This window comes from Carcharodon carcharias, chromosome 34, assembly GCF_017639515.1.
Source record: "Carcharodon carcharias isolate sCarCar2 chromosome 34, sCarCar2.pri, whole genome shotgun sequence".
Lineage (NCBI taxonomy): Eukaryota > Metazoa > Chordata > Chondrichthyes > Lamniformes > Lamnidae > Carcharodon > Carcharodon carcharias.
Window position 1 is genome coordinate 14,447,223 of NC_054500.1, and position 17,896 is coordinate 14,465,118.

Consider the following 17,896-nt stretch of genomic DNA (forward strand, 5'->3'; position numbering starts at 1 on the left):
GCAAGCCACAAACAAAGAACATAAAATGTCTGGTTTGACCAGGTTGAACTCGGTTCAGTCTGGATACCACCAGGGTCAGTGGCAAAAGTTACCCATTCCATCCCCAAACTGGGTGATGGAAATATTGTGTCCCCTTTCCATCTCCGTCAAAATCTAATTCTTACTCTCAAATATGGTTTAAAGGCCATTTTAATGCCACAAAATGTACACACATCTTTACAGTCACAAATCCAGAAATAAATTTCAATATTTTTCAAATAATTATCATAGAATTTCTGATAACCTACTATGAATATAGTCACAGTACAAGACATACAGTATACAATCATCTGCAGTAACACAGTCTGAGATTATCCTGCATCACAGTAAATATCAGATCTCTGTTTGTTTGAAATGGTAGCTGGTCTCCATGCAGTTTTTGGACATATTTTTTTGTAATATTTTTGTTTTTAAAAAGCTTTTTTTTTCTTTCCTTTTTCTCCCCCCCTCTCCCCCCCCCCCACCCCCACCCACCCCACCCCACCCCCCGCCCCCCCTCAGTAACTAGAGCTTAAAACTAGACACTATTCATAGACTAACACTTGATAAGCTGTGGCAGTTTATAGCAAATTGTTTTCACACCAAGACTAAACAGTTGTGTGTGTGTGTGTGTGTGTGTGTGTGTGTGTGGTGGGGGTGGGGTGAGGGGGGGGGGGGTGGTGGGAGGGGTTTGGGGGGAGAAAAAAGGAATAAGGTCAGTAGCTTCATATATACGACTGTCTGGCACAGAACAGGACTAGCTGTGGCTTCCCCTCACCCCTACCCCTTCAAGAGAATCTTTTTTTCACAAGGCAGGATTTTTTTTATATATGGCTCCAGATATTTTGCACAGTAAAGTTTTGAATTCAATCTGATTTTATTTTGCAAGTTTCTTCCTTTTGGAAAAGAAAGTGCTGCTCGGTTTTAACCCACGGCCAGAAGTTAATAATAAATATTAAAATATAAAAAAAAAATATGTATATATAAAAAAAAATGCTGCTTTAGGGAGGCTGTGAGCCAGCATGTAATGCAACGTCCTTCATCCTTCAGTGCCAAGCCCTGCAGGAAGCACATTGGTGGGGGGTAGGGTGGGGTGGGATGGGGTGGGGGTGAGGTGCTGGACAGGTCAGGCTTCCTCCCTGCCTCTTGTCCCATGAAGGAATGGGACTGTCCCTGGGGTGCAGTGCCACAACCCCTTTGTGTGCCATCCCTGGCACGGAATGTGGGTAGGATCCTGGGCAGTCAGCAGCACCCTCGAGTTACCGTGCCAACGGGGGGGTGGGGGACCCCACCCGACAAGTCACCAACATGAGTCAGTGCTGCCAGCCATTTGTAAAAGCACAACGAGAACGTTAAGTATATCATTGCAATTCACTACATTGATAAAATATGGAAATTGATCTGCGTTTGTATATATTAAATATTGATTAAAATACAATAACTTAAAAAAAAAGCAATTTTAAAAAAAGTGCTCGGGGTTTAGCACAATGCTTAAATGGGAGGTGGGATCAAACCACTCGCCTTGCATTCCGATGCATTTCAGGTCATGCCATATTGGAATGAAGACAGATGCAGTTGCTGCCTCACCTCCCACCTCAGTGGTTCAAAGTCAAGCTAAAAACACTTGGTTAAAGAGCTGGTTAGATACTGCAGATGCATTTGACAAATTTAGCATTCACACCCACCTCTATATGAATGGGCTGGTGCTTTCAAATTCTGATCCAGCGGGGGCTTTCGGAGTGTGTTAAGGGGCGTGGGGGAAGTTGGCAATGGCAGAAATCTCTATACCCAACTGCCATTGTTACAGGGCGCTGAAGATCAGACTCTGCCCCGGTTATAAAGGAGCTTCCTTGTCCTTACTAGACTGGCCCAAGATGGTACTGAGTTGACCCAGTTCCTCCCCACTCACAACCCCCACCCGCCAACGCCCGCAAATATTCTCTATCCATACCTTCTCCAGTCGTCCGGGGAATCAATTCCACCAGCACCCTTCTACGTCTCGCCCAAGGGCCAATTTTTGCTGTAGTCGGCTGTTCAGCTAGGAGGGGCATCATACAGACTCAATGTTCAGACAGGGCTGCAAGTTGTAACTATGCACTGGTTGGGGAGGAGGGAATACAGTGCAGAGAAAGGGGGCAATAAATGGTGTTTGCCTCTCTGGGGAAAATGAGAGATCATTCGCCGCAAGAATAAGTCAGGAATTTTGAAATGGTCTCGCCCACATGCACCTTTCCAGTCTCTGCAGCAGCCAAAAAAAAAATATGCAAGATTAAACTATTTCTATAATGGCTTCGCTTTAAGAAAAAAGAAACTGGACCTGTAGCCTCAAGTTTGTGCCCAATGTATGGTCAGAGAGCAATTTTAACTTGAAGCAGCCTTGGGGAGAATCCCACAGGATGGGGGTGCAAAGCTGGTTCTACATCCCGTCCAGTGTAAAATCCCGTCAGTTTCCCGTCAGCTGAGTTCGAAGTTACAATTGCTGTCTTTAAAAAAATAATAAAAAGTTTCACATCATGTTCATTTTAAGTGGGATGGAAACTTCCCCACCCCAAATACCAAGCACCTCTCCAACACCCCAAACACCCACCCCTCCAAAAAAAATCTAATCTTCACTTCTTTGACAAAATGCCTGGATTCACAGTATATATAGAGAAAGACAAATTCTCCCAAAGGTTCAATATTCTGGGGGGAAATTCGATCTGTCTTTTAAAGGTCAATCTTTGTTTTAAATTGATCAACACAAGTTAATGGGGTAGAGCCTCTGTCCTTGCCCCCTACCCTCCCCTCCCCTCTCCAGGAGTCTATCCATCCAAAACCCCCACCCCTAACCCCGAGTTTTCATGTGGAGCTTCCCAGATTGTACATTCAGAAGCCTTGGTGTGGATAATAGTACGAGTTGTTTTTTTTTTAAAAAAAATGACACAAAAGCGGGTCCGACTGGTCTCTCAACGCCGGGGCTACTGCTGCTGCTGCTGCTCCCTCTTGGGCTGGCCAGCATGGAGAAGACGGCTGATCGGCAGCGTGGGGCATCACATTTCACTTTTTTCTTTCCCCCTTCCTCCTCCTCCTCAATTTCCTTTCTCTTTCCTTCTGATCTGATAGGCAGACGGTCCTCCTTCTCCTCCAACCTCCCCAACCACCAACACTCCCCACATACAACTTTCCAACCCCAACAACCCCCCTCCACCCCACCCCACCCCACCCCATACATACACACACACACACACACACACACTCCCTCCCTCTTGGCTCTTCTGGTTCCAGTCCAGTCGGTATTAAAAGTCGATTTAAGCAAGGTGCTTGCGGGGCTGTTGTTCTTGTCTCCTGGAGGGTTGGAGGTTTAAAGCAGGTTTTTGTTCTGTGTCTGTGTGTGTGTGTGTGTGTGTGTGTTTTGGTTGGTTGGTTTTTGTTTTGTTTTACAGAGCGAGCAGCGATGGCGAGCTTAGAGAGTCCGAGGGCTGGTCACTGCTGCTGTTCCGCTGGTGGATGAGGCCGCAGCTACTTCCCTCTGGGTAGGTGAACACAAATGAAGATGTGTATGAGGCGTTGGAGCTAGTGTTATTGAAAAAGGTGGTGTGGAGAGGCTCACAGTGCGGATAGAGAGAGCTACCAGCGAACGGTACCTCCGCCGGCAGCTCACAGCCGGACGGGTAGCTCCCGGTGAAAGGCTTTTCCTTCCCATCCAGCACACTAGGCATTGCCAGAGAGCTGCTCACCTCGACTGCTGCAGCACTCGGCTGCGGGCTCAGGGGGTCCTGGAACGGGATCTTGCAGGCCGGCTTGTGCGCCACCAGCACGAACTCTAGTCTCTCCTTCTCCTTGTGCAATTCGGCGATCTGCGACTGCAGCTCGGCTTTCTCCTCCTCTAGCTGGTCCGTCTCCTGCAGAGGGGGTGGGGTGTGGGTGGAGGCAACAGGGAGGGCGCTTGTTAAATACAGCGGATCGGGAGAGAAGGGAGAGGGGGAAGGAGGGAGGGAGAGAGAGAGAGGGAAGGAGGGAGGGAGGGAGAGAGAGAGGGAAAGAGGGAGGGAGGGAGATAGAGAGGGAAAGAGGGAGGGAGGGAGGGAGATAGAGAGGGAGGGAGGGAGATAGAGAGGGAGGGAGGGAGATAGAGAGGGAGGGAGGGAGGGAGATAGAGAGGGAGGGAGGGAGGGAGATAGAGAGGGAGGGAGAGAGATAGAGAGGGAGGGAGAGAGAGAGGGAAAGAGGGAGGGAGGGAGATAGAGAGGGAAAGAGGGAGGGAGGGAGGGAGATAGAGAGGGAGGGAGGGAGATAGAGAGGGAGGGAGATAGAGAGGGAGGGAGGAGATAGAGAGGGAGGGAGGGAGATAGAGAGGGAAAGAGGGAGGGAGGGAGGGAGATAGAGAGGGAGGGAGGGAGATAGAGAGGGAGGGAGAGAGAGAGGGAAGGAGGGAGGGAGAGAGATAGAGAGGGAAGGAGAGGGAGAGAGGGAAGGAGAGGGAGGGAGGGAGAGAGAGAGGGAAGGAGGGAAGGGGAGAGGGAAGGGGAGAGAGAGCCAGACATGGGGGGTGGGGGGGGGGAACAGGGGAGGAGGGGGGAAACAGAGGGGGAAAGGAGGGAGAGCGTGAGACAGACAGACAGGAACAGGAGAGGAGGGAGGGAGAGACAGACAGACAGACGGACGAGAGGGAAGGGGAAAGAAACAGACAGAGGGGAAAACAGGAAAGGGAGAGTGAGTGGATGGATAGAGGAGGAGAGATAGGATGGGATGAAGGGGAGGAGAGGGGGAAGGAAGGAGGGATTGGAGAGGGGGGAGAGTAAACCGGAATGAACCTCCCACCCCCCGCCATTAACCCCAGGCCGCCGCCGCCTCCTCCTCCAGCCGACCCCTGGGAACAGAGACCCCTGTGGGGCCGGGTGAGCTAAGCGCCCACACTCCAGGGTGGCACAAGTCACAATGCCTTCCTGGTCCCCCAAATTGCTCTTACTCCTCAAATCTACCCCTCCCCCCCAATAACTATCCCAGAGACTCCCCGCCCCCCACTCCAAACTTAAATTCACCCCCCAGAGGAGCAGTGACTTCTCCAGATACCCTCTGCCCCAGCTCCCACAGACACTGCCCCTCCCGGGATCACTCCGTTCCCAGGGGGGAGGGGGGAATTGGAGGCTCTCGCCTCCCCCAGAAGCAGGGATGGGGGTTGTTGAAAGGCCCCTCCCCGGTGTTTGCTTACACTCTGCAGGCGGTCAGTCAGCTCCCGGCGACGGTTCCGGCACTTGGCCGCTGCCAATTTGTTTCTTTCCCGGCGAACGCGGCGTTTCTCCTCCTCCTCAGCGGTGAGCTGCAAGAGACAGACAGAGTCAGTGTGGAATGAGCTTTACTCTGTATCTAACCCCGTACTGTACCTGCCCTGGGAGTGTTTGATGGAGACAGTGTAGCGGGAGATTTACTCTGTATCTAACCCCGTGCTGTACCTGCCCTGGGAGTGTTTGATGGAGACAGTGTAGCGGGAGATTTACTCTGTATCTAACCCCGTGCTGTACCTGCCCTGGGAGTGTTTGATGGAGACAGTGTAGCGGGAGATTTACTCTGTATCTAACCCCGTGCTGTACCTGTCCTGGGAGTGTTTGATGGGGACAGTGTAGAGGGAGCTTTACTCTGTATCTAACCCCGTGCTGTACCTGTCCTGGGAGTGTTTGATGGGGACAGTGTAGAGGGAGCTTTACTCTGTGTCTAACCCCATGCTGTACCTGTCCTGGGAATGTTTGATGGGGACAGTGTAGAGGGAGCTTTACTCTGTATCTAACCTTTTTTGACTGAACAGATATAGAGAGAACCTTGCTCAAGTGAAATCCATTCCATGAAAATTTTAAAAATAAAAAGATCTTTAATGCCAGTGACTTTGACCTGATGAAATTTTCTGTTTCTACGTGACCGGAGTTGCTCCGCCAGTTCGGCTCTTGTGTGCAAACACAGCCCAGCTCTCTCACACACTCACCGTTTCATCTCGTGCCCTCCGAGGGCGGCTGGACCGGCTGGGTTTTGACGGCTCGGGCCTGCTATAGGAGCACATGCCCGGGGTGGAATAGCTGGTCCCGGGGAGGTTGTATGGATCCATGCTGGGCTGGGGCAGGGCCGGAAGCGGAGCCTGGGATTGAGCCGCTGAGGAAATCACAGTCGGTTGAACCATCCACTGGAGATCCTGGCTGGTGGTGATGGCAGTCAGTGTTGGCACAAAGGATCCTGGCATCTCCCCAATGCCCGTGGTACACTCCTGGAATTGATGGGAATGTAGGACATTTAGATCAGGAGGGGGGATGGGCAATGGGAGGACAGGAGGCAGGAGGGTAAACAAAAAAATCTACCACATTGTAAAGCCAAGTCCTTGAACACAGGGTGCCGGAGGGGACTGGGAGCACAAGACAAATGACTATAAACACAAACACCAGAAGATGTTCAGTATTAAGGAGCTAAAAGGTCATCTGTCCCATTGGTAGAGCCAAGAGGCTGCCATCATATCCACCCCCTCCCACACCCCCAATTAAGATCTGTTGAATGAAGGGGATCAAGACCCCAAGATTTGTGGGGGAAATGTGGGATGTGATAGGCTGGGGGGTGGAAATCCCCAACTTCAGGAGGTCTCACCACCTTCTCCCTCCCTACAAGGTGGTGGTTGGGGGGGGGGGGGGGGGGGGGGGGGTGGGGGGGGGGGCACACTGATTGGACGGTGTGGGATTTATGGGGGGTGGTGGGGAAGGTGAGAAACCCCTTTCATAATGTTCACAATTCTCCTCCTCCCCCCACCCCAGGGGCAGTGAATGTGAGTTTTTTCTGGGACAGGTGTCTGACATCCCCTCCCACTATGGCCACTCAATCAGCATTTTGGGCAGTGCAAGGCACGGTGGAAATACCAGTCTCCAATCTGCTATGGACCATTTGATAATTGCTCTTGTTCTCTCCGGACCCAATCTCTCCCCCCCACCCCGTCTTCCATTCCTCCCACCTGCCTTCATGAACCAAGCCATGAGTGACCCACATGATGCTCCATGGAGGGTGAAGTCGACCATTAGGAGGGCATCTGAACTTGGTGAGAGAGACTTCTAAATCTAAATCAACACGTCTATTATCTGTAGCTAGCAGACACCCTTGCTGTGACCAGAGGAAACCAAAAAAAAGTTTCCTTAAAAACAGTTCAACTGGCAGGATTCTCTCAGTCAGTGACACTGACAGTCAAGAGCCTAAACCCACGCCACACTGATCCAAAGAGGCTGCATTCATAGGTCACTGTACAAGTCCCAAATATAAGTCACTTAAATCGATTCGCTTTGAAGCTCAGTGACATTTAGCTGCACAATTTAACCACAGGCAGATCCACAAGGCAATAATTAGGTGGATGATCACTTCCAGCTCTTATTTTGGTGGTGGTGGGGGGGGGGGGGGGGGGTGGGTGGGGTGGAGGTGGAGAGAACAGTGTTGGCAGAGGGCAGGACGGTGGCTGGAACACCTGGAGATTGCTCCTGCTGCTTTAATTTGGTCATTGAGGGGAAAGGATTGCGAGGAAGCACTCCTCTGCTTCCCTGAGTTATACAACAAAATTGTACAGTTACCAAATATTTCTTCAATTGCTTTTTTTTCCCCCCAAACTTCAGTTTAAATGGACACAAAGCAGAATCCTCGGGCAGGAATTTTCCCTCCCTGCAGACCTGCTTCAGGGAAAAGGGGACTATGGGGGAGCGGGACCAGCCGAGTTGCACAGAGATCCTAGCACAGAGACGATGGGCCAAATGGCCTCCTTTCTGTCCTAAGATTCCATGTTTAAGAGCGGGGGGCGGGGGGTGACCTTCAGAAGCACACAATCAGACCAGCACCATCTCTCCGTGATGGAAACTGCTGGCTTCAGCTAGGAATTTAAAGTTATGTAAAATAAACTGCTGGCTTCAGCTAGGAATTTAAAGTTATGTAAAATAAACAAACAAAAAAGTGCTGGAAAAACTCCTACTTCTTGAAGAGTCAAATACTGGGTCTCTCTCTCTCTCTCGACAGATGCTGCCAGACCTGAGTTTTTCCAACACTTTTGGGTTTATGTTTTAATTGCAGCTCTCCAACATCCGCAGGATTTTGCTTTTACTTTAAGGGTGCAAAGTTGTGGGGCTGCAGATCCCGGCAGGGTTAGCAGAGTCCCGGGTGATGGGGTATGGATGGGTCCCCTCGGAAAAAGCTACAGCCTCCGTGTGTGCCTTCATTCATTCATTCATTCATTCACAAGAAAAGAAAATGAGCGGGCTGAGTTCCTGTGGGCGGAGCCTGGGGGCCCTGTGCGCCAGATTCTAATGACAGCGCCGTTGCCTAGCGACGTTCCAAAATAGAACGTGGCCAACGTCAGCGCGTTGGTGGTGGTTTGCTGGGGGGGGGGGGGGGAGTAGAGGGAGAGGGGGGGCGGCGTCGTTGTGCGTACGTAACGTCACCTGGAGCATTCCAATACGTCAACCTTACGCACGTAAGCGAGGGCAGGAACGCGAGGTTTCCAAATCGGCTGGAAATGGATTGCCACCGATCGATGAACCGATTCTGATCGATGCCGGGCTCGGAATGCAGAGCCAGGGACACAATCCCCTTTTGCACCGACTATTTACCTGCAGCCTTTTAAAAGAAAAGGCGGGGGTGGGGGGGGCCGCGGGTGTGGAGGAGGGGAACCCCACTGCAATTCAGCTACAAAGATGTTGTGACATTGTCGCTGGGATCAATAATCGGTGAGGTGCCAGCGATAGGGAGAGGGAAAGTTTGGGCTCCCGTCCTTTTAACTCCATTTGCCATCCCAGCACATGCCAACACAAAATACACACAGACACGCACAGACACAGACACACACACACAGAGACACACACACAGACAGTTCATGTCACACACACATTTATACATATATACATATATACACACACATATATAAATGTGTATCAAAAAGTTCAGCTTATTTGACTGACCTGGGCTGTGGTGGTGGGGCTTCCCACACTCTGGCTGAAGGAATCCACGGATGACAGGTACTGAGGCTCCGAGGGGGAAGAGCTGCAACGAGAAGCCGAGTCAAAGTCGCCTGAGAATCCCTGGTACATGTCCTCCCAGTCGGTGATGACCCAGGATTTGTCGCCCTTTGAATCCAGCTTCTGGGTTGTAAGTGAACAGCTTTGGTACCCAGAAAAAGAAAAAAAAAATAGGTGGTGGTGGTGCTGCTGCTGCTGCTGCTGCTGCTCTTGCTCCTGATGGGTGATGATGGTGATGTGGGAGTAGTAAGAGCGCCCCTGTGTCCCTCTCCTCGCTCAGCCGCTTTGACTTTATGAATGAACCAGCTCCTCAGATTTGCTTTTTTATATCAGCGTGTCCCTCTGACGTCAGGCTCATTAGAATAGCCACCATCCCGACGCTACAAACGAGCGGATTCCGCCTGGAAACCCAAGAGCCAGCGACACCGAAACCGGCAGGAGCGGGGTGGACAGTGTCCGTGTTGCCAATGGCCCGCCCGCAGCCTCCCCACCGCCCTTTATTGCGGAGAAAATGCGATAAAACCCCTTTCTGCGAGAGAGCTCCGCCCTCTCGGGATCCCTGACGTACATGCCCAAATATGGAACTGTGTAGTTTGCTGTTTACTGGTAACCAAGCAATGACGTCAGAGGGAATCCCTCTCTAGACAGCGGCTTTATCAGAGAAAAGAGTTTTAAATAGAATCCCCAGTCCACGGGAGCTTTTTATTTTTAAAATTTATGCTTGTAAACCTACTTTTTAAATGTTGGAAATGCTGGTGAAACCCTACAGCTGAAATGGGGAGGGTGGGGGTGCAATTGTACATTGAACTCAAGATTGATCCCTTAACCACGTATGTGGTCCTTGCAGAGATGCTGTTTGTGGGAGCTTGCTGTGCACATACAGTTGGCCTCCCCCCCCACCCCCCCCCCCCCCCCCCCCCCCCCCCCCCCCCTTGCACTGACCGCTAATTGCCTCCCTGTGGGGGCAACTCCAGGCCATTCAAGGGGAAAAAAAAAAGTGAATTCTCCCTCATTAGGTAACCTTGACATATTCCAGCTCCAACTGTTTGGACATATAAACGCTGCCCTGGGTCTAAGTTATCCCACCCGTGCACCCGGCCCCTGGTCCAACAGTCCGGAGGGCGAAAGAAAAGTTTCCCATTTGCAAGTGGAAGTGGCTGGATCGCAGACTTAACAGCAGAGTCGATGGTCAGGCCCTCCTCTCCCCAACTCTGGGCTAAGAATAAACAGTAGCTTTAAGACTGCTAAATTCAGGAAATTGCAATATGTGGTTGTCTACTGTCTGGGGTCTGTAGTTTGTGCTGCTAAACAGCGAAAACAGTGTTATTTTTATTATTTTTTTTTGCCCGAGGTGTGTGAGTGTGTGTGTGTGTGTGAGAGAGAGAGTTTACTTAGTTCCTCGTCTCCCCCTCGCCTTCCCTCAGACACTTGTGTTTACATTCCGAGAGTGTACAGCCGTGGAGTGCCCTGAGCTGGTGGGAAAGCGGCTCTTTGATTGAGAAGGGAATACCACACGTGGCTTTCCTGTAAACGGCCGAGCCGCTGATTTCCAGCTGAGCCCTGTTTGACATTCAGTCCTGCCCTTCAATGTTTAAAAATTAAACCCCTCGCGGCCACTACAAAGGCAGAAGGTATCCGAGCACTTGCAGCCTGCCCTTACAGAAACTTCAAAGTTTATTGACACCAGACATTGACCCTGAAATGCATACGCAGCGCATTTTAGACGTGCATTTATATAGCGCCTTTCACGACATCACCAAAGCCACTTCCAAATTTTTTTCTTTAGTCATTCAGGGGGTTTGGGCTTCGCTGACCAGGCCAGCATTTATTGCCCATCCCTAATTGCCCCTTGAGAATGTGGTGGGTGAGCTGCCTTCTTGAACCGCTGCAGTCCCTGTGGTGTAGGTACACCCACGGTGCTGTTAGGGATGCCACCACTGTTATGACTTCTTAAAACTCTTTCATAGGATGTGGGCGTCACTGGCGAGGCCAGCCCTAATTGCCCTTGAACTGAGGAGTTACCAACAGAGCCTGGAGTCACATGTAGGCAGGGCATTACAAGAATCATGATCGCCATCACTGATGGCTAGCTTTTAATTCTAGATTTATTCATTGAATTTAAACCCCACCCAGCTGCCGTGGTGGGATGTTGAACTCATACATACCCAGTGAAATGACCACTGCACCACCATCTCCTGGACTGCAGCCAATTGCACACAACATGGTTACACAAACAACACAATAACATAATAACAAATGGTTGTGAGGGGGGTGGGAGTGCGGGGAGAGTAGACCATTAGGCCCCTCGAGCCTGCCCCTCCATTCGTTAAGATCCTGGCTGATCTACCTCAGCTGCATCATCAGGCAGTGCCCCCATATCTGCTGGTCCATGGGGGAAAAGGCAGGGTGCGGGACTAACCAAGATGCTCTTACAGAGAGACTGCTTGGATGCAGCGGGCTGAATGGCCTCATTCTGTGCTGTAACCATTCTCGGAATCTACTGCCACCCTGACTCAGATCTGCAGGCAGAGGCTTGGGTGTAACTTAGGCCCATTGCTGCTCTCTGTGGCCCAATCTCACACCAGCTTGGCTCCGACCAACATATTGGAAACATGGGATGGGAACCTGGGCTCTCCCTACTGCACCACACCCCCTCCCCCTTCCCATATGACCCAGTGAGGTTCTTTACTAACTGAGTATGATAATATAAATAAATAGGCAGATGCAAATTTCCAAATAAATCCATTTTTATTCAGTTTGAAAATTTGATTCAACAAGCCGGTACTCTAGAAATAATAATGCAGACTGGAACTCTCCAGCTGTCAGTTATCACATGACTTTCCGTCATGAAAAGATGAGAAATAACAGCCGGAGTAGACCATGCTGCCTATCAAGTCTGTTCTACCATTCAATATGGTCATGTCCACTGAACAGAAGGGCCTTCACAAGAGGAGGAGATGGTGCAGTGGTATTATTGCTGCACTAGTATTCCAGAGACCCAGGCTAATACTCTGGGGACCTGGGTTCAAATCCTGCCATGGTAGAATTGGAATCCAATAGAAATCTGGAATTAAAAGTCTAATGATGATCATGAGTCAATTTTTGCAAAAACTCATCTGGTTCACTAATGCCCTTTAGGGAGGGAAATCTGCCAGCCTTACTTGGCCTGGCCTACATATGACTCCAGACCCACAGCAATGTGGTTGGCTCTTAAATGCCCTCTGAACAAGGGCAATTAAGAATGGGCAATAAATGCTGGCCTAGCCAGTGATGCCCACATACAATGAATAAAACAAGAAGATCCCATGTCTGTTTTGCTTTGGCACTTATCAAGATTCCAGATGCTGGTGGAAATCCTCACATCATGCAGGCAGATTTATAAAAGCAGGTACTTTGAAAGGATGTGATTAGTAGAGACTTCAATTCAGGCCCCCAACTATTCACTGTATTTATTAATGACTCAGCTATGAAGGATGGAAAGCTACATATCCCAAGTTTACCAATAACACAAAGATAGGGCGGCCATGTGAGCAGTGTAGATAGAAGCATAAAGTTGCAAAAAGATATCAATGGGTTAAGTGAGTGAGACAAACTATGGCAAATATTCACTGTAGGCAAGTGTGAGGTTAGCCACTTTGGGCCTAAAGAAAGTCGGAAAAGGATTCTTGCTAATTGGTGAAAAATTAGAAAAGGTGGAGGTCCAAAGAGACTTAGGAGCCCATGTATGTAGATCATCAAAATATCATGAACAGTCACAAACAATAATCAAAAAGGTTAACAAATGTGCTGCTCTTTATATCTCCTTCAGGTACCATGCCCTATAAGGCTGTTTGCAACCAGGGACTTGTCACAATTATGCTTGGCAAAGTACTGCAGTAGCTTTCCAACTCTCCTGGTTTTACCAGCTGCCATCAGACATATTAGAAGGATTCAAAAGGCTCATAATCAACCTGTCTGGCCATGATTATGAACACAACTTCCTTGGCCATCAAGTCCTAAGTGGGACTCAAACCTGGAGTCTTTGGCCTAGAAGCAAGGACACTAACCATCGCACCACAAGACCACCACACCCTTTAGAGCTAGGGGACTAGAATACAGAGCCAGTCAAAGTCTTGCTGCAGCTATACAAAGTCTTGGTTACACCATACCTGGAGTATTGTGTTCAGTTCTGGGCATTAGTTCTTAAAAAGAATATATAGGCCTTTGAGGGAGTGGAGTGTAGATTTATGTGGATGATACCTGGGTTCCCAGGGTTAAAATATGAGGATAGAAGACACAAATTAGTGTTATATTTATTGGAATTTAGAAGATTAAGAGGTAATTTAATCAAAGCTTACAAGATTTTAAGGGGAACGGACAGGGTAGATAGAGAGGAACTATTTCTGTTGATTGGAGAGTCAAGGAATAAGGGATATGGCCTAAAAAATCAGAGCCAGGCCTTTAAAGAGTGAAGTTAGGAAACACTTCTACACACAAAGGGTGCTGGAAGTTTAGATCTAATTCCAAAAACTGCAATTGACACTGCATTAATTATTAGTTTTAAATGTGAGATTGGTAGATTACTGTTTGCCAATGCTATTAAGTGATTTGGGGCACAGATCAGCATACAGAGCAATCATGATCTCATTTACTGGCAGAACAAGCTTGAGAGGATAAATAGCCTCTCCCTGTTCCCATGTGCATTTCAGACAACCATACCAGTCTAAAGCACAGAGTAAAGCTCCCTCTACTCTGTATCATCAAACACTCCCAGGACGGGTGCAGCACAGGGTTAGATATAGAGTAAAGCTCCCTCTACACTGTCCCCATCAAACACTCCCAGGACAGGTACAGCACGGGGTTAGATACAGAGTAAATCTCCCTCTACACTGTCCCCATCAAACACTCCCAGGACAGGTATAGCACGGGGTTAGATACAGAGTAAAGCTCCCTCTACACAGTCCCATCAAACACTCCCAGGACAGGTACAGCACGGGGTTAGATACAGAGTAAATCTCCCTCTACACAGTCCCATCAAACACTCCCAGGACAGGTACAGCACGGGGTTAGATACAGAGTAAAGCTCCCTCTACACTGTCCCCATCAAATACTCCCAGGGCAAGCACAGTATGGGTTAAGTGCAGACCAAAGTCCCCTCTGCACTGTGACATACTTTCACATCCTATTCAGATTTATCTGTGATCTCCCTGTATTACATTATCAATCATTGCTAAATTAATTATACTTTTATGCTCTTTAGGAATTGGATTGAAATTGTCCAACTTCATTTCACATAGGGCCCTAAAACAGGACAGGAATTTCCAACCCATCATATATCCCTATATCCCAAAAATGGAAGGGCAGTGTCTAACTTAATGCACTAATCAGCTCCTTAATGTCCCATCATGATATATTTATCTTATTTATATTATTTATATGATTCGGGTGGAGGAACATTAATATGTTTGAAGTACACTGACACTGTTTGACACCAGTTTGATAGTGTTGTAGGATGGATTCATTGAGTGTTCTGCCTTCTCACACTGGTTCCAACTGACCCAACAAATTTTATTAAACATGGAAATATACCAGGTATATTTCTATTGCACCTGAGGTCTAGTGAGCATCAGATACTGTCTCCTGGGAATTGCTTCATTCCGACTGTCCATTGCCCCCCCCAATCCAACACACCCCATTGTCTAACACACCTCCCTGTCTAATACACCCCATGTCCAATGCACCCCATTGTCTAACACACCGCCCTGTCTAATACACCCCCTGTCTAATGCACCCCATTGTCTAACACACCGCCCTGTCTAATACACCCCATTGTCTAACACACCTCCCTGTCTAATACACCAACTGTCTAATACACCCCATTGTCTAACACATCTCCCTGTCTAATACACCCCATGTCCAATGCACCCCATTGTCTAACACACCGCCCTGTCTAATACACCCCCTGTCTAATGCACCCCATTGTCTAACACACCGCCCTGTCTAATACACCCCATTGTCTAACACACCTCCCTGTCTAATACACCCACTGTCTAATACACCCCATTGTCTAACACATCTCCCTGTCTAATACACCCATTGTCTAATGCACCCCATTGTCTAAAACACCGCCCTGTCTAATACACCCCATTGTCTAACACACCTCCCTGTCTAATGCACCCCATTGTCTAACACCCCCCACCATCTAACACAACTCATTGCCTAATACACCTACTGTCCAGCACACCTTCCTGTCTAATACACCCCACTCTCTGATACAGCCCACTGTTTAACACACTCCCCTGTCGAATATACCCCCTGTCTAACACACCCTACTGTCTCATACATCCCACTGTGCAATACATCCCCCTGTTTAACACCCCCTGTCTAAAATCCCCCTGTCTAAAACACCCACATTTTAGCACACACCCCCTTTCTAGTACACCCCACTGTCTAACCCTCCCCACTGTCTATCACACCCCACTGTCTAATACACCCCCCATCTAAAACACCCCACTGTCTAACACACACCCCTGTCTAATACATCCCACTGTCTAATACACCCCACTGTCCATCACACCACACTGTCTAAAACACCCCCTGTCTAATACACCCCACTGTCTAACTCTCCCCACTGTCTAATACACCCCCTGTCTAAAACACCCCCTGTCTAACACACAACCCCCCCACCATCTAATACATCCTCTGTCTAACACCCCCTCCTGTCTAATACACCCCACTGTCTAACACACACCCATATCTAAAACACCTCCCTCTCTAAAACACCTCCCTCTCTAAAACACCCCACTGTTTAACACACCCCCTGTCTAACACACACCCCCTGTGTAATACACCCCCTAATACACCCCCATGTTCTGCTCTCCATATACCTGAGGCCATCCAAAACTCTGCTGTCCCTGTCCTAATTTGCACCAAACCCATTCGCCCACCACCTTGTCCTTGCTGAACTACATTGGCTTCCAGTTAACCAATGCCTTGATTTTAAAATTCTCAACTTTGTTTTCAAATCCTTCCATCCTGTCAGCCCTTCCCCAATTTCTGTAATCTCCTCCTGCTCTGCAATCCTCTGGGATACCTGCACTCCTCCAATCCTGGCATCTTGAGGCTCCCTGATTTTAATCACTCCGCTACTGGAGGCTGTGCCTTTTAGCTGCCTAGACCCTAAGCCCTGGAATCCTCTCTCTAAACCTCCCTACCTCTCTGTCCTGCTTTCAGACACTCCTAATACCTCCAAGGGCAGAATATTGCATTCATAGGCCGGGCACATGCCTCACCTGAACAAGTGTAAAATGACGTGCGATGATGATGGGCAAGCATCCCGATGTCATCGAGCACTGACATGACATTTCGCTCGGTGGGCACACACGGGAGTTGGCAGCGTGCCCGCCAACAATTAACAGGCCTATTAAGGTCATTAAAGATCTAATTAAATGAAATTTGTCGCTGCCTGTTCCAGCCTCACGGTTGGCGGGTGGGAGAAAAGGCCAAGCGGCCTGTGGATTTTTTGCGAAACCTCATCCACGGGCGGGATGAGGTTTCAATCAGTGATTTTAAAAAATAAATTCAAACTAATCTGTAACATGCCCCTGCTCATGTGGCAGAGGGGACATGTTATTATCATTTTAAAATTCTTTATTTTTTTATGTTTAAAAATCTTCAGCTCTCTGACGTGACTCTGTGCCTCAGGGAGATTTTACTGTGGGTATGCCTAGCTAGGGGTGGGGGAGGTGGTACTGTCATTGAATTAGTAATCAAGAGACCCAGAGTAATGTTCTGGGGACCTAGGTTCAAATCTCACTATGGCAGATAGTGGAATTTGAATTCAATATATAAAAAAAAATCTGGAATTAAAAGCCTGATGATGACTGATGATTGTCATTAAAAAAAAACCCATCTGGGTCACTAATGCCAGTTAAGGGAGGGAAATCTGCCATCCTTACCTGGTCTGGCCTACATGTGACTCCAGACCACACTTCAATGTGGCTGACTCTGAAATGCCCTCTGAACAAGGTCAATTAGGGATGGGCAACAAATGCTGGCCTAGCCAGCGATGCCTGTGTTGCCATGAATGAATTTAAAAAAAAACTTCTGTGCTCAGGCCCACACAGGCAGTGCTAAACTGCTGCAGTGCATGTTTTGCCGTCTGGCTGTTAATTGGCCTGCCAGTGTGAAATGGTGGTCCCGGGCAGTGGTTTGATTCATTCCTGCTCAAGCCCGCCTGAGGACCAGAAAATCCTGCCCCTTATGCATTTAGGTGTCAGATTCAGTTTGATAATGTCCCTGTGAAGCACCTTGGGCTGTTTCATTACATTAAGGGCACTGTACAAATAGAAGCTGTTGTTAAAAGCAAAATATTGTGGATGCTGGAAATCTGAAACAAAACCAGAAATACCTGGAAAAACCCAGCAGGTCTGACAGCATCTGCGGAGAGGAATACAGTTGATGTTACGAGTCCATATGACTCTTCATCAGAGCTAATTTATAATTTTAAAAAAAATTCTTTTCCAACCTATTTTTAAATTTATTTTGATCTATTGTTTTATCTCCACCTTTTAGCCCATTTTGAACCTATTCCCCCACCCCACCCCCACTAGGGCCATCTGCCACTAGCTTGCTACCCTTAATGTCCCCATTAGCACATTCCTTGAATAATATCACTACCGTCAACACCCCTTTGTCCTTTTGTCTATGACATCTTTGGCAATCTCTTCTTTGCCTCCACCTATCACTGGCCCCCTATTCAGCTATACCTGTCCCACCCCCCTCTACCAGCTTATATTTCACCTCATTTCTCTATTTCCTTAGTTCTGATGAAGGGTCATACGGACTCGAAACTTCAACTGTGTTCCTCTCCGCATAAGCTGTCAGACCTGCTGAGTTTTTCC

The 17,896-nt window shown here is 48.6% G+C and overlaps 1 protein-coding gene across 2 annotated transcripts; it reads right to left on the bottom strand.

The window, feature by feature from the left end:
* Positions 1–696: 696 nt before the first annotated feature.
* fosb (FBJ murine osteosarcoma viral oncogene homolog B) lies at positions 697–9,486 on the bottom strand. Of its 2 annotated transcripts, XM_041179364.1 has the most exons (5): positions 8,958–9,486; positions 5,975–6,250; positions 5,210–5,317; positions 3,735–3,899; positions 697–3,526 (listed from the first exon to the last, which is right to left on the bottom strand). In XM_041179364.1, the coding sequence occupies exons 1-5, from the start codon at positions 9,084–9,086 to the stop codon at positions 3,461–3,463; spliced, it is 744 nt and encodes a 247-aa protein (XP_041035298.1). In that variant the 5' UTR covers positions 9,087–9,486; the 3' UTR covers positions 697–3,460. The 2 variants fall into 2 exon arrangements, with proteins under 2 accessions (XP_041035298.1, XP_041035297.1); XM_041179363.1 differs by having other exon boundaries at positions 697–3,899.
* Positions 9,487–17,896: the final 8,410 nt, after the last annotated feature.